The following is a 12,959-nucleotide window of genomic DNA, read 5'->3' on the forward strand; positions in this document are numbered from 1 at the left end:
ACATAACAAAAACGATCATTGATCACGACTATAAGATACAAGGATCTGACTAAGAGAGCACGCCCTAAGAGCATTTTCAACTCATTTTTATAATAGAAATTTCTAACATAGAAGAAAAATAGAAGTAAGTTTTTGCTCTAATGTGTTTCTCTATAATAGAGGCAAATATAGCAATCTTCTATTATAGAGGAACATATTGGAGTAAAAACTTTATCTCTATTTTTTTCTCTAATTTAAAGATCTCTATATAAAAATGGGCTGGAAATAGTCTAACATGTGTCGTTTACATGATTTAGCAAAGCATTATTAGATTGTAATATGCCTAGGATGTTATATAGGGGTTTTAAGCCCAACCCTATTCTAGCACTAACCTATACTTTTACTCTTAATAGTTTATACATGAATGGGCTAAGCCACAGTTAACTTATTTCATAATATTTTAAAAATACAAATAAACAATATTAACTTGTGAGTTAGATAAATATAGTAATTTTACAGTTTTGGTGGGAAATTTCGTTTTAGTTGGAAAATTTATTTTTGTGATTTTGGTGGAAATTTTGATAACACAATTTTGTGGTTTTGACGGAAAAAATTTAATTTTGCGGTTTTGGTGGAAAATGATTTTATGGTTTAATATAAAATTTTGATTTGGAAGGAAAGCAATATTTTGCATTTTGTCGAAAAAAATCGATTTTACAGTTTTGGTGAAAAAACTAGGTTTTTGTTGTTTTGGCAAAAACTGAAGTTTTGCAGTTCTGGGGTGAAAATTTGATTTTATGGTTTTGCGTAGAAAACTCTGTTTTGAATAATTAAACAAATTTAAAATTTTATTATGCATAAAAATATTATATAAAATGGTATGAAGCAAAATCAATAGGCTAAAAACTTAACTCTGTACAGCTCATGGACTAGTTATGTTTAGTCCTATTTTTGCCGTGTCTCAAAAATCAGGGTTAGGGTTAAAAAAATTGATACATGGTTAAGAGTTAAGATTAACCATGTTAGGTTAGCCCATTTTAACATAACGAAATGTGCCTATAATGAATAAAATCATGTGATGCATGATCTCGTTGAAATACATATCTGCCGTTTGTTTCATGCCTCCGGATCTTTTTGAAGTTCTTATTTGTAAATACTATATCTATTGAAATAGACTCCAGGTTCATAGTAATAAAAGTTTAACGTCTTACATTAAAAAGAAAAGGAGAAAAACGCACTCAATGAAAGCTTAACCGGGAGAGACGATATTAGTAATTACAAATAACTAAATTAACTACGTACGAGATATACCATTATTAGATGATTATTATTGCATCATTAGTCAGCAGCGAAACATAAGAGAGAGAGATAAAGATGGCGAAAGGGAGTTTAATCCGGTGAGACGCCTGCGTAGGAGTTTAAACATAACTTGAGAGAAGCACAAGAGCCTCTACCATAATAATCACGACCGTCCGATTGTCCGTACTTCAAAAAGGCACCACCACCGCCGTTGATGTTATCCTCACAGTGCATAGGGAAGAGAGAAAGTGTACGTCTATGTTCCAGATAAGCATCGCCACCATATTCTTCTTCTTCATGATCTTCCAGTCCAGACAGAGGCTTTGGTCTATCGAAGAAGTTGTAAGCTGGAGCTGAGTAATGATGATTATGATCCATGTTTGTCCATCCTCCACTTACGTTGTTGTAGCTCACTGAATAGTCGTGTTCCTTCACCAAAAAGTCCAGTTTCATTAAATGTAAATAGAATTTATATATTCAGATATGCAGGATATTTTTGAATTAAATGACTTAAAACAGTTTCAGACGCACCGTAGATCCATAGAGATGGCTACTCATGTAGCCATTAGAAGAAGCATTAAGAGCACCATATTCAGTGCCTGAACTTGCATGATTTAAATTCCCTTCAAACAGATACATATACGGTTTTGTAAGAATAAATTAATATGTATGTATATGTTTCCACACCGTCTACTTAATATGTAGAGAAATTGGAAAAACATAAAATAAGCTATTTTCTACAAAACTCAGATCCCTAATATTTTTATCAATCGCAACACGTGAAGCTAGTTTCCATGACACAACAAAGAAACCGTTCTCCAGATCAAATCTGGTTTTCCCAAATCAAGATCCATAACTTCACACATACGTCATTTATATAACATATATCTATCAAAAGTATACAGATATCTATCAAAATATATCACATATACATGAAAATCTTTTTTGGTTTAGTTTTTTTTTACGGCTGGTTTAGGTTCTTATTCTTCTTTGTTTTGCTATCTACATGTAATAGCTCGGGTGTAAATTTATCTACACTTGAAAAATCATCTGAATAAATTCATTGAGAAACAACATTTCAAGAATTTTGTAATAAACTTTATGTATACGTAATTACATATACATATGTATCATGACTCATATTTACATATATGTAACATGTAAATCTTTTAGGTTCCTGCATTTTATTTGCTTATTCATATAATAGCTAGTGGTGTAAATGATTCATAGTAGTGTAAACTGAAAAGACATCAAAGTCAGAAAAAAAATAACACATAGATAAAGAAATTAGTCACCGTTATGAAAGTTGGGATAAGATATGTTCTGATGAAGGAGATGATTTTCTTGGTCAAGCTTAATATTGACCGAAGCAGGCCTATGCATGGTAACACCATGATGATGGTGCTGAAGAAGAGGATGATGGTTATGATGATAATGGTCGTTGGCCATCATAACCGAGTTGGGGGATGAAGTTGTTGGTGTGGTCATGGTTGTGCCGTTGAATCTCTTCTTCTGTCGCTCACGAGCCTTATGGTTCTGGAACCAGTAAAAGACGTTCTTACCCTCGATCTTTCCGTACTGTCTCAGCCGTGCAGAGATCTTCTGGATCTGGTCGGCTGTTGGTGACCGAACTCCGCTGTTGTAGTAGAGATCTTTGAGGATTCTGATCTGCTCCGTCGTTGGTGTCCATCTTGTGCTCGTTTGGCGACATGGGTAACAACCAGAGCCGGACTTATTGTTGTTACCGCTCTCTTGGTCGGTTTGTTGATGGTGATGGTGATGATGTTGCGGTTGCTCCATTTCAAGATCAAGATGAAGAATAGATCGGAAGAAGACAGTGATCTAGAGAGAGAGAGTGAATTTTTACTTTACCAATTAAAGAACTTAAGCAAAAGAGATTTTAGGTTTTGTATGTGGGGGAGATATAGAAAATAGTGTGGAAGGTGTTGAGTTATATATACACAGATGGGGACCCAGTAGAAGCTCTGCAAAATTTGGAAAACCAGTTATTCGATATTATTCTTTTAAGCTTGAAGATTTGATTTCTCACACTAAAATCAGTTATTCAAGTATTAATATGGTATAATGAAAAATTGGTGACTATATAAGATTTTCTATCACTAACATATATGACCTAGAAATTTTTGTATATGTAAGAAAAAAGTGTGATACAAAAGTGAGTAGATGACAGAATATGTTCATTTGGATTAAAGTTCGAATAAAATTTTATATTTAGAAGGAAGATTGTTTAATAAATAGTTTTTTTTATTTACTAAACATTACTTTGATCATCATGATCAGAGTTAATTACTTAGTACTATTAAGCAGGATAAGCTGAAGGTGTGTAGTTAGAATTTTGTATTTTCTCGTATTATTTGTAAGGAATTAATTATATTATTTATATAATAAAAGAACTGGAACTACTCTTGGGGAATTTAATTGATTTAGTGAAAATAAATGCTTGTTTTATAAATATTGTAGGGATCGAATCAGAGGATATCTGGTGGAGAAGGATTGAAAGGGACAAAGAAGTTAGAAATAAACATGAAAAAGGAAAGGGACAAGTGAGGAAATTAGAAAGGTAAGGGCATCATCGGTATTTACATAGACGAAAAACAAACTCAATTCTTTCTTTTTTTCAATGTCTCTGCCTCTTCTAATTATTACTTCACCAGCTTTAAGTGTTATGTATCTATTGTATACGTATGAAAGATTTTTTCCCATACAAACACATTTAAATAAACAAAAGTTATCGTAGGAAGGGACGATTTTTAATTTTATTTTTGAGTATGAATGATAAAGTGATGAATTCTGTTTGATAATTCGTTAGGGTAGTTATTTCTCCACTGTTTAAGTTTGATCGTGTCTCCATATATGGTCATGATAACAAGCAAAATTTCGAGCTTTAATTTCTTACTACGTTTGAAGAAGAGTTTTGTTATTTAAAAAAAAAAGTTGTTTTTTTTGCTGTGAAACTTTAAATATGAAGTTTTTAGTAGTAAAATTTCAAATATAGAATGTCACTATTTAAAATTTCAGATTTGAAGTTTCAAATTTTTATTTGCATTTGATCCTTACAATTACATATTATATTTATGATTCTTAAATATTTTGTCGTTTTATATTCTTAATCCTTAACAAATTTATAACTCATAAATATTTCAAATTTGCTTTTATAAATTTAAATTTTACATATAAAATTAAATTAAAATTTTAAAATAATATTTAAAAATCATAAATGTAATAATTAATCATAATTAATCATAAAACTATATTTAGAAAAAAATATTACAAAAGAAACTTAACAAACACAATAATTAATCATATGTAGGAGTATTAATAAAATAGTTTTATAGAAAAATGTGATATTTTACTTGTATATATTTAACTATATATGTATTTCTATATAAAATTTATTTTTAGTGTAACTATTAATCAATATTGCTATAATTTTTTTATATGTGCTATTTATTTATAAAGTTTTATGAATTTAAATTAATTATGATAAATATAATGACCATAGTATTAAATATAAATATTTTTGAAATTAAGTTTGAAGTTTTGATTTTGGAGAAGACTATCTTTAAACCTCAAATATGAAGTTTTGCAAATTTTAAAATAGAGTGTTGTTTTGGAGATGCTCTTAGTCTAGCGGTTTGACTAAAAAATCATTAATAATCCTACATTAGAATGCAGAGGGTTCAAACCCTAAAAAAACAAAATTATGTATATTATGGAAAAAAAATTATAAGACATCTTAGCATGGTGCAAAGAGTATTGTTTGGCGTGGATGTTAAAGGTCGGCTAAGGATGGTATAGTCAGACGTGAATTTTCATAGGATAGATATTTTTATATATTGTTATATCATAATTAACTAGAAGCTAAAAAAAGAGTTTTGTTTTTCAGACTTAATCACAGATCTTCGATTTTTTTTTTTAAAAATGAATGATTAAAGATCAAGATTATATAATGATCAATGACAACCATCATGTGAACAATTAACGAAATCACCATAGTGAAAATAGTTGTTTTGTACAAAATGTAAAACAAACATATCAATACATAATAGCTATACTAATGGTTGTATATGTACCGCTGATCTTTTCAATAGATTATTATCTATCAAATATAGTGTGTAGAACAAAGTGTGACTGATGTAGTTATGAAAATGTTAAGTATTCCATCCCCCGTAGTAATTCAAGCATACACTATATCAACAACTTATATTTTTCGTTAAAGTTTCAAGAGATTTGTTTCAGTATAGGTTGTTCGTTAATGAATATGACCTTTTCAATACCCAACTCTCATACAATCTCATTGTTCTACCAAATAGCAATTTGATTATAAAAGATACTGGGAGATTTGAACCAAAAAAAAAGATACTGGGAGATTTTTTCGTTAAGTAAAAGTTGACGAATTATTCAATTTTCATATGAGCTAAAAGTTCTATGGGAAACGGGATCTAAAGTCTAAAGATACGGTCGACTAGAATTCGCTCATATAAAATTAAAATTTAGAAATCGGATCTCAAAAGTTGCTAGGCTAGATATATAGTATAGTTGTTGTTTGTACAGATCCCATGATTTCTCGGATTCATGAGCAATATACAGAACGTGCAAAGAAATACCATGAACAACCAAACTGTTAGACCAGTTAAATAACTATTACTTTGAAAATGAGATTGTATATCGAAGTTTTAGAATCTTTTAGGGAGTTGCCCAACCAAACTAATTGATCCTACATAAACCCGGTTTATGAAAAATTCCGCTCCTTTCTGTTTGAGTAGTTAAATTTATATTGTGGACTAATGAGATACATCATACATTATAAGTCACGACTAATCATGTATTATAGTGACATTTTGCAAGATATTTGCAGAAATTACAAACATATTTTAACAGTCACTTAAAACGAGTTTTATACGATTTCTGAACTTTCTTACGAATAATTAAACAGTTCACCGAACTATGCAATATACTAAGTTATTAACTCTATATGGATTGTGAATATCAAGTTGAAAATGTTGTTATTAATAATTATACATGCATATGCAGTATATATCTACACAAGCAACTACATATATCCTATGAGTGCGTACGGTAACGAGCATGCAGTGAGAAACAGAGGATCTTAAATTGCGCATCACGATCTCTGTTATTGTCGTAAAGTGCTGTTGAAGAGGCAGGAGGGCTAAAGACTCAGAGCTTTTGTAACTCATGTCTACGTGGCCCCTAAAACCCACTTGCAGAGATTTCATTTTCATTAGGGCATCATTAGTTATGTTTGTACTTTTGCCCTAATTTCATGAAAAAATTTATAATAATCTTTTGTTAAAAATTAATTATTTGATTTCCTGGAAATTAATGGGAAGATATATAGGGTTTGGAACATGCATGGCCCCCTCTACGGTCCGAGCTTTATATTCAGTCTGTCATATGTTATTAGCTGTTTACACCTTACCTTACCCTAGGTCATCTCCGACCAAACTGCAAAATATTTTTAATGTCATTTTTACGCTAAAATTTCTCCAACTCAACTGCAAAAATTATACCATTTTAGTGTCACACTATAATTTTACACCAAATTTAGTGTGACACTATTTACCACACTATAACAATATTCACTCCACTTAAACACTATTCACTTATTTTATTAATAAAATGTACAACTAAATAAATGACAAATAAAAAGTTAAATACATATAACATTATAAAATAACTTTTAGTGGAAAATTTAGTGTTATGGTTGAAGAAAAACATTTTTTTAGTGTTGAAACTGCACCAGATAACATGGTTTTGGCATTAAAATAGTGTTAAGGATTAGAAATGTTTACACTGGTTATATTTAGTGCATTTATTGAAACTTTAATTAGCTCGACGTACCATAGTTAGTCAGTTTGTGTGTATTGATTTTCAGTAATTCATGACTTGCATATCACGCTTTTAAAATGTATACATACACTCTACAAAATTTTATCTATCGCTTCATATTCAATGTTTTGTTTACATTTACATCCTGAGATACAAAAATATAACTAGATCTAAATTAGTATTAATTATATCCTAATTTTAAAATAACATTTTTGAAATACAACAAAATAATAAGAAGTATAAGTATTATATGAACTCAAACTACCAACATATATACGTGATAAATACAGAGTACATTTCCGCGTTCGTATATCAAGTGGGGTTTTTTCTTAATATTATATCAGTGGAGTTTGCTTACTTATGTTTTATAAATATTTAAGAAAAACACGTTTTACAAAAGAATCATCACTAGTTATATTTAGAATATTTAGAGTTTAACTTGAGTAATTGGATGATAGAGTAAAACAATTATCTTAAGCAAAAAAAAAACTTGAGTAATTCGGATTATTTTTCGTTTGTACTGCATTTACTTTTCTTTGTGAAATCATTAATTAATTTAATACGGTAATGTGTTGTTAAAATATAATGTAAAGTCTCTTTATTCATCAACCAATCTTGGTACTTATACAACGAGAATATAGAATCTATGAACGTGTAGATAAACCTAAGTCCCTCGTATATAGGAATACATCATTATCCCTTTACCCCCCTTCAAGTTGGTAATGACATATCTCGAATTCCCAACTTGGACAACAAATGATGAAATGTCGGAGTGGGCAAGGCTTTGGTAAGTAAGTCCGCAGGCTGATTCCTCGTTGTAATGTGTTCAGTAGTAATAAGCTTGTCACGCACAGCATCTCGAACAAAGTGACAATCATTTTCGACATGTTTGGTACGTTCATGGAACACAGGATTCTTAGCAATATGGAGCGCAGATTGACTGTCACAGAAAAGTCTCATGGGTTGAGGATGAAAGAAGCCGAACTGGAGAAGAAGTCGTTTGAGCCATTTTAACTCACATGTAGTATCTGCCATTGATCTATACTCAGCTTCAGCTGATGATCTAGACACTGTCCGTTGCTTCTTTGTTTTCCACGAAACAAGAGAATCACCAAGAAGAACAACGTAGGCACTTAGAGAACGACGTGTTATAGGACACGCAGACCAATCCGAGTCAGAGTATGCGGTAAGAGTAAGGTTTGCGTCGGAAGACAGCATGATACCTTGGTCTGGACAGCCTTTAAGATAGCGGATGACTCGTAACGCAGCTGCCCAGTGATCTTCAAGCGGTTTATGCATAAATTGTGATAGAATGTGAACAATGTAGCTTAGCTCCGGACGTGTGAAAGTAAGATATATCAATCGTCCAACAAGACGACGATACTTGCCCGGATCCTGAAGTCTCATGCCCTTGGCGAGTGCAAGTTTGTGGTTGAGTTCAGTTGGGACTGGCGCTGGTTTCGCTCCAAGTAAGCCACACTCGGTTATGATATCGAGTGCATACTTCCTCTGAGAGACAAATATCCCTTCAGGTCCTCTAGCAATTTCCAAACCCAAAAAATATTTAAGTTTGCCTAAGTCTTTCATTTTGAAGCATCGATGTAAGTAATCCTTGAATCTTTGAATAGTAGCAGCGTCATTGCCAGCAATTATAAAATCATCCACATAAACCAGAATATGGAGACATATGTTAGCTTCCATGAATGAGAACAGAGAGTAATCCTCGTAGCTTTGAACAAAGCCAAACGACTTGAGAGCTTGACTAAGTTTCGCAAACCAGCAGCGAGGAGATTGTTTAAGACCATACAAAGACTTCCGAAGACGACAAACTTTGGATGGATCATCAGATTTAAAACCAGGAGGAAGTTCCATATATATTTCTTCTTCGAGATCTCCATGTAGAAACGCGTTGTGGACATCCATTTGGTGGATCTCCCATCGCTTAGCAGCCGCAACTTTCAGAAGAAACCGAACCGTATTCATCTTTGCCACAGGGGCGAATGTATCTTTGTAATCAAGTCCCTCTTTTTGTCTATTACCACGAGCAACCAGGCGAGCTTTTGGTCGTTCAAGAGTACCATCTGCTTTATACTTGTTTGTATAAATCCAGCCACACCCGATTGCCTTCTTGCCAGGAGGGAGAGCTGTAATGTCCCAAGTATGGTTAGCTTCTAAAGCTGTTACCTCTGTTTTCATTGCACCGTTGAACCTTGGATCATTGACGGCTTCTTTATAATTCTTTGGAACAAAATCTGTAGTAATTTTTGCTAGAAACGCCTGGTGGTTAGCAGTAAAAGCAGAGGTAGATGAGTAATCAGCAATGGGATACAGTGTCTTACCTGAGACCGTTGATGGAGAACTCTGATATTGCTTGTTGAGAACGTGAGGGGTGTTTGTAGTTGCAGAGTTCGTGAGAAAATTCTTCAATAAGACCGATGGTTTCTTTGTTCGATGACCACGTCCAAGAAGATCAAGTAGGCCAGGAGAAGATCCCGATATGTCATGATCACGTATTGGTGAAGATGGAGACGGTAGTGGAGATGCAGAAGTAGGGTTAGGAGTTGGTTGGACAACAGTATCTGGTGGGGAATTGCTTGTAGACGGGGCAGTAGGTGTAGATGGTAAAGGCGGAGAAGAAACATCAGGTGTAGTAGTAGTATTGTGAGTAGGAGAGGAAGTCGTGGGTATAGTAGGAGAAGGTTCAGGTGTAGTAGAGAGAACTGGAGTTTCAAAATTTATCAACCAGTCGTCAATAGGAAGAGCAGTTTGTGAAACTGGTACTGTAACCGAAGGTAAGTCTTCAATACCTGGAAACTGATCCTCGAAAAACACCACATCCCGGCTAACAATAAACTCATTAGTTTCGACATCATACAAGCGCCAAGCTTTCTTGCCAAAGGGGTAACCTACGAATATGCATTTTCGACTTCTTGTAGCAAATTTGTCTCTGTCACGAGGTCTTAGGTGAGCGTAACAGAGGCAACCAAACACTCTTAACTGCTCATAGATAGGTGGTCGACCATGAAGAACTTCATAAGGCGTTTTACCATTAAGAATGTTAGTAGGTGTTCGGTTAATGACGTGAGCCGCAGCCAAGATGCTCTCTCCCCAAAATTCAATAGGTAATCGTGACTGGAACATGCAGGCACGAGCCACATTCAATATGTGTCTGTGTTTCCTTTCCACTCTACCGTTTTGTTGGGGTGTATAGGTACAAGATGTCTGATGAATGATACCGGTCTCGCGAAAGTAAGGTCCGAGTGTCATGAATTCCGTTCCATTATCTGTCCGTATGGTCTGTACTTTATGTCCAAACTGGCGTTCACTCATCGCACAAAAGTTGCGTATAAGAGAAGAGACTTCTGATTTTTCAAGCATCAAATAAGTCCATACAGCTCGCGAGTAATCATCCACTATGGTAAGAAAGTATACAGCCCCACAAGAGGCTGGTGTTCTATAAGGTCCCCAAACATCGCAGTGGATTAATGCAAAAGGAAAAACAGCTTTATTAAGACTATCGGGAAACACTTGGCGAGTCTGTTTTGCTTTGAAACAAATATCACATTTAGACTCACTAAAATCTATTTTAAAATTCTGAAACACCGGTAAAGAAGACAAAGCTTTGTAGGATGGATGGCCAAGTCGACGATGCCACAGAGTTGAAGAAGAAGATTTTGTCTTAGAAGCTCCATGAATTCGTGCAACCTTAACCCCCGTAAAATAGTACACCCCCTCACGTTCTTCACCTGCTCCAATCAGAGTCCTCGAAAAACGGTCCTGTAAAACACACAATGTATCAGTAAATATTGCTATGCATCCAGTTTGTTTTAAAAGTTTCGAAACTGATATGAGTGTGCAATAGAAATCGGGGACACAGAGAACATCGTGAAGCACATAATCCTTGCTGAGACGCAGAGATCCTTGCTTCGTAGCAAGAGAATCACGTCCATTAGGAAATGTAACCGATGATGATGGGATATCATAGACATCATGTAATAATGATATATCACCCGTCATATGGTGTGATGCCCCTGTATCAATAATAACGTCAGTAAGCATTGTTTTACCCGACAAGCGTTCCGATGATAAATTGCTTTGTTGGTTTTGGAGAAGTGCGATCAGAGATGCAATCTGATCCGATTGTTGGTGAGAATTGCTTTGTGCAGCATTAGCTCTTCCGCGGCCACGCCCACGATTGTTGTTAGAACGACCACCACGTCCACCTCGATATGATGATGAACCATTGCGTTGTTGTTGTTGTTCAGTGTACCAGTCAGGAAAGCCATGGACCAAGAAGCACTCTGTTATATCGTGGCCTGTACGACCACAATGGGTACAAGTTCGAGAAGGATCTCTTGGTCGTGGAGTAGTATCAGTTTTGGCAGAAACCAACTCTTTGGAATTCTCGGTTTGAACTGAGAACCCTAAAGCTTCGGTTCGTTGCTCTTTAGATCGGGTAGTTGCCATGTTTTGCTCCTCACGAATCACCCTTGAGTAAACAATATTGAGATCCGGTAATGGATCTTCGTCGGTGATGCGAGAACGGATGGCAGAGAATCGCGAGTCGTCTAGACCAAACAAGAATTTATGAACTTTCGCGTCTTCTCTTTCTTTTTCAATATCAGTCGCAGCAGCACACGTACAAGGTCGAGTTGTCTTCATATTTTGCAACTCTTCCCAGAGTTTAGTTAACCGACCATAGTAGTCAAGGACCGTCTGTCCATCTTGCTTGCAATTTGTTATTTCATCTTGTAGCTGATGTAGACGGGTCCCGTTTTTGACAGAAAAACGAAAACGCAGAGATTCCCAAAGCTTGTGTGCTTCAGGCACATGAGTAACTGTTGATCTGAGTTTTGAATCGATTGAAGTGCGAATCCATCCGACAATCATAGAATTTGCTGCAAGCCATCGCGATAAGTCTGGTCCGTCTGTAGGTTTTGGAATGGTAGCATCAATAAAACATGTTTTCTGTTTCGCTTGGAGAGAATTTCGGAGTTCTGTAGCCCATTCAGTATAGTTGTCTTGTTTAAGTAGAACAGAAGTAATAAGGGCTCCAGGATTGTCTGATGGGTGTAGATAGTATGGTGACGAATCTCTGGAAGTCGCCTGCGTAGTTGTAGAAACAGCTGGCGTGTCGTGCTCAGCCATTATGGTTGATGAACCGTAGTAGTAGAAGATAGAAGAAGATCAATAGTATTGAAAAAGAAAAAAAAAATTAGGTTATGAAATCTTAGCTCTGATACCATAAAATATAATGTAAAGTCTCTTTATTCATCAACCAATCTTGGTACTTATACAACGAGAATATAGAATCTATGAACGTGTAGATAAACCTAAGTCCCTCGTATATAGGAATACATCATTATCCCTTTAGTTGTATGCGTACAACATGATTCATGATCGGTCTAGAATATATAGCAGCGAGAAGAGCTAAAATGAATGTTTTGAAAAATAAAATAAAAAAGAGTGAAAGATAGAGATAGATAGAAAGAGAGAGTGGCGGAAGGAATTTCACTGTCGAATAAAGAGCACGCTCTTCGATAACGTAAATACAATATAAAAAATAAATGAAGTGAATTCATGAGAGTTAGTTCAGGATCATCATCATATATCTTTATTCAAACACACAACCCGTACTACATATGGAAGAATCAATGATGATATGCTTTTACATGCATATATATGCATGCTTAGACATGGTTTAAACGATGGAATATTACATCATGTAAACAAGTATGTCTCTAGTTATAAGCTTCTTATTTTGGATAGGGAAGTACCTTTCACCCACAACTGCACCAATTATATTGGTG

General features: G+C 34.6%; 1 protein-coding gene across 1 annotated transcript; it reads right to left on the reverse strand.

The window, feature by feature from the left end:
• Positions 1 to 1,142: 1,142 nt before the first annotated feature.
• Positions 1,143 to 3,961, reverse strand: LOC106364211 (protein WUSCHEL). Its single transcript, XM_013803833.3, has 3 exons — positions 2,574 to 3,961; positions 1,810 to 1,901; positions 1,143 to 1,707 (listed from the first exon to the last, which is right to left on the reverse strand). The coding sequence occupies exons 1-3, from the start codon at positions 3,076 to 3,078 to the stop codon at positions 1,369 to 1,371; spliced, it is 936 nt and encodes a 311-aa protein (XP_013659287.2). The 5' UTR covers positions 3,079 to 3,961; the 3' UTR covers positions 1,143 to 1,368.
• Positions 3,962 to 12,959: the final 8,998 nt, after the last annotated feature.

The sequence above is a fragment of the Brassica napus genome, chromosome C9 (assembly GCF_020379485.1).
Source record: "Brassica napus cultivar Da-Ae chromosome C9, Da-Ae, whole genome shotgun sequence".
NCBI classification, from domain to species: domain Eukaryota; kingdom Viridiplantae; phylum Streptophyta; class Magnoliopsida; order Brassicales; family Brassicaceae; genus Brassica; species Brassica napus.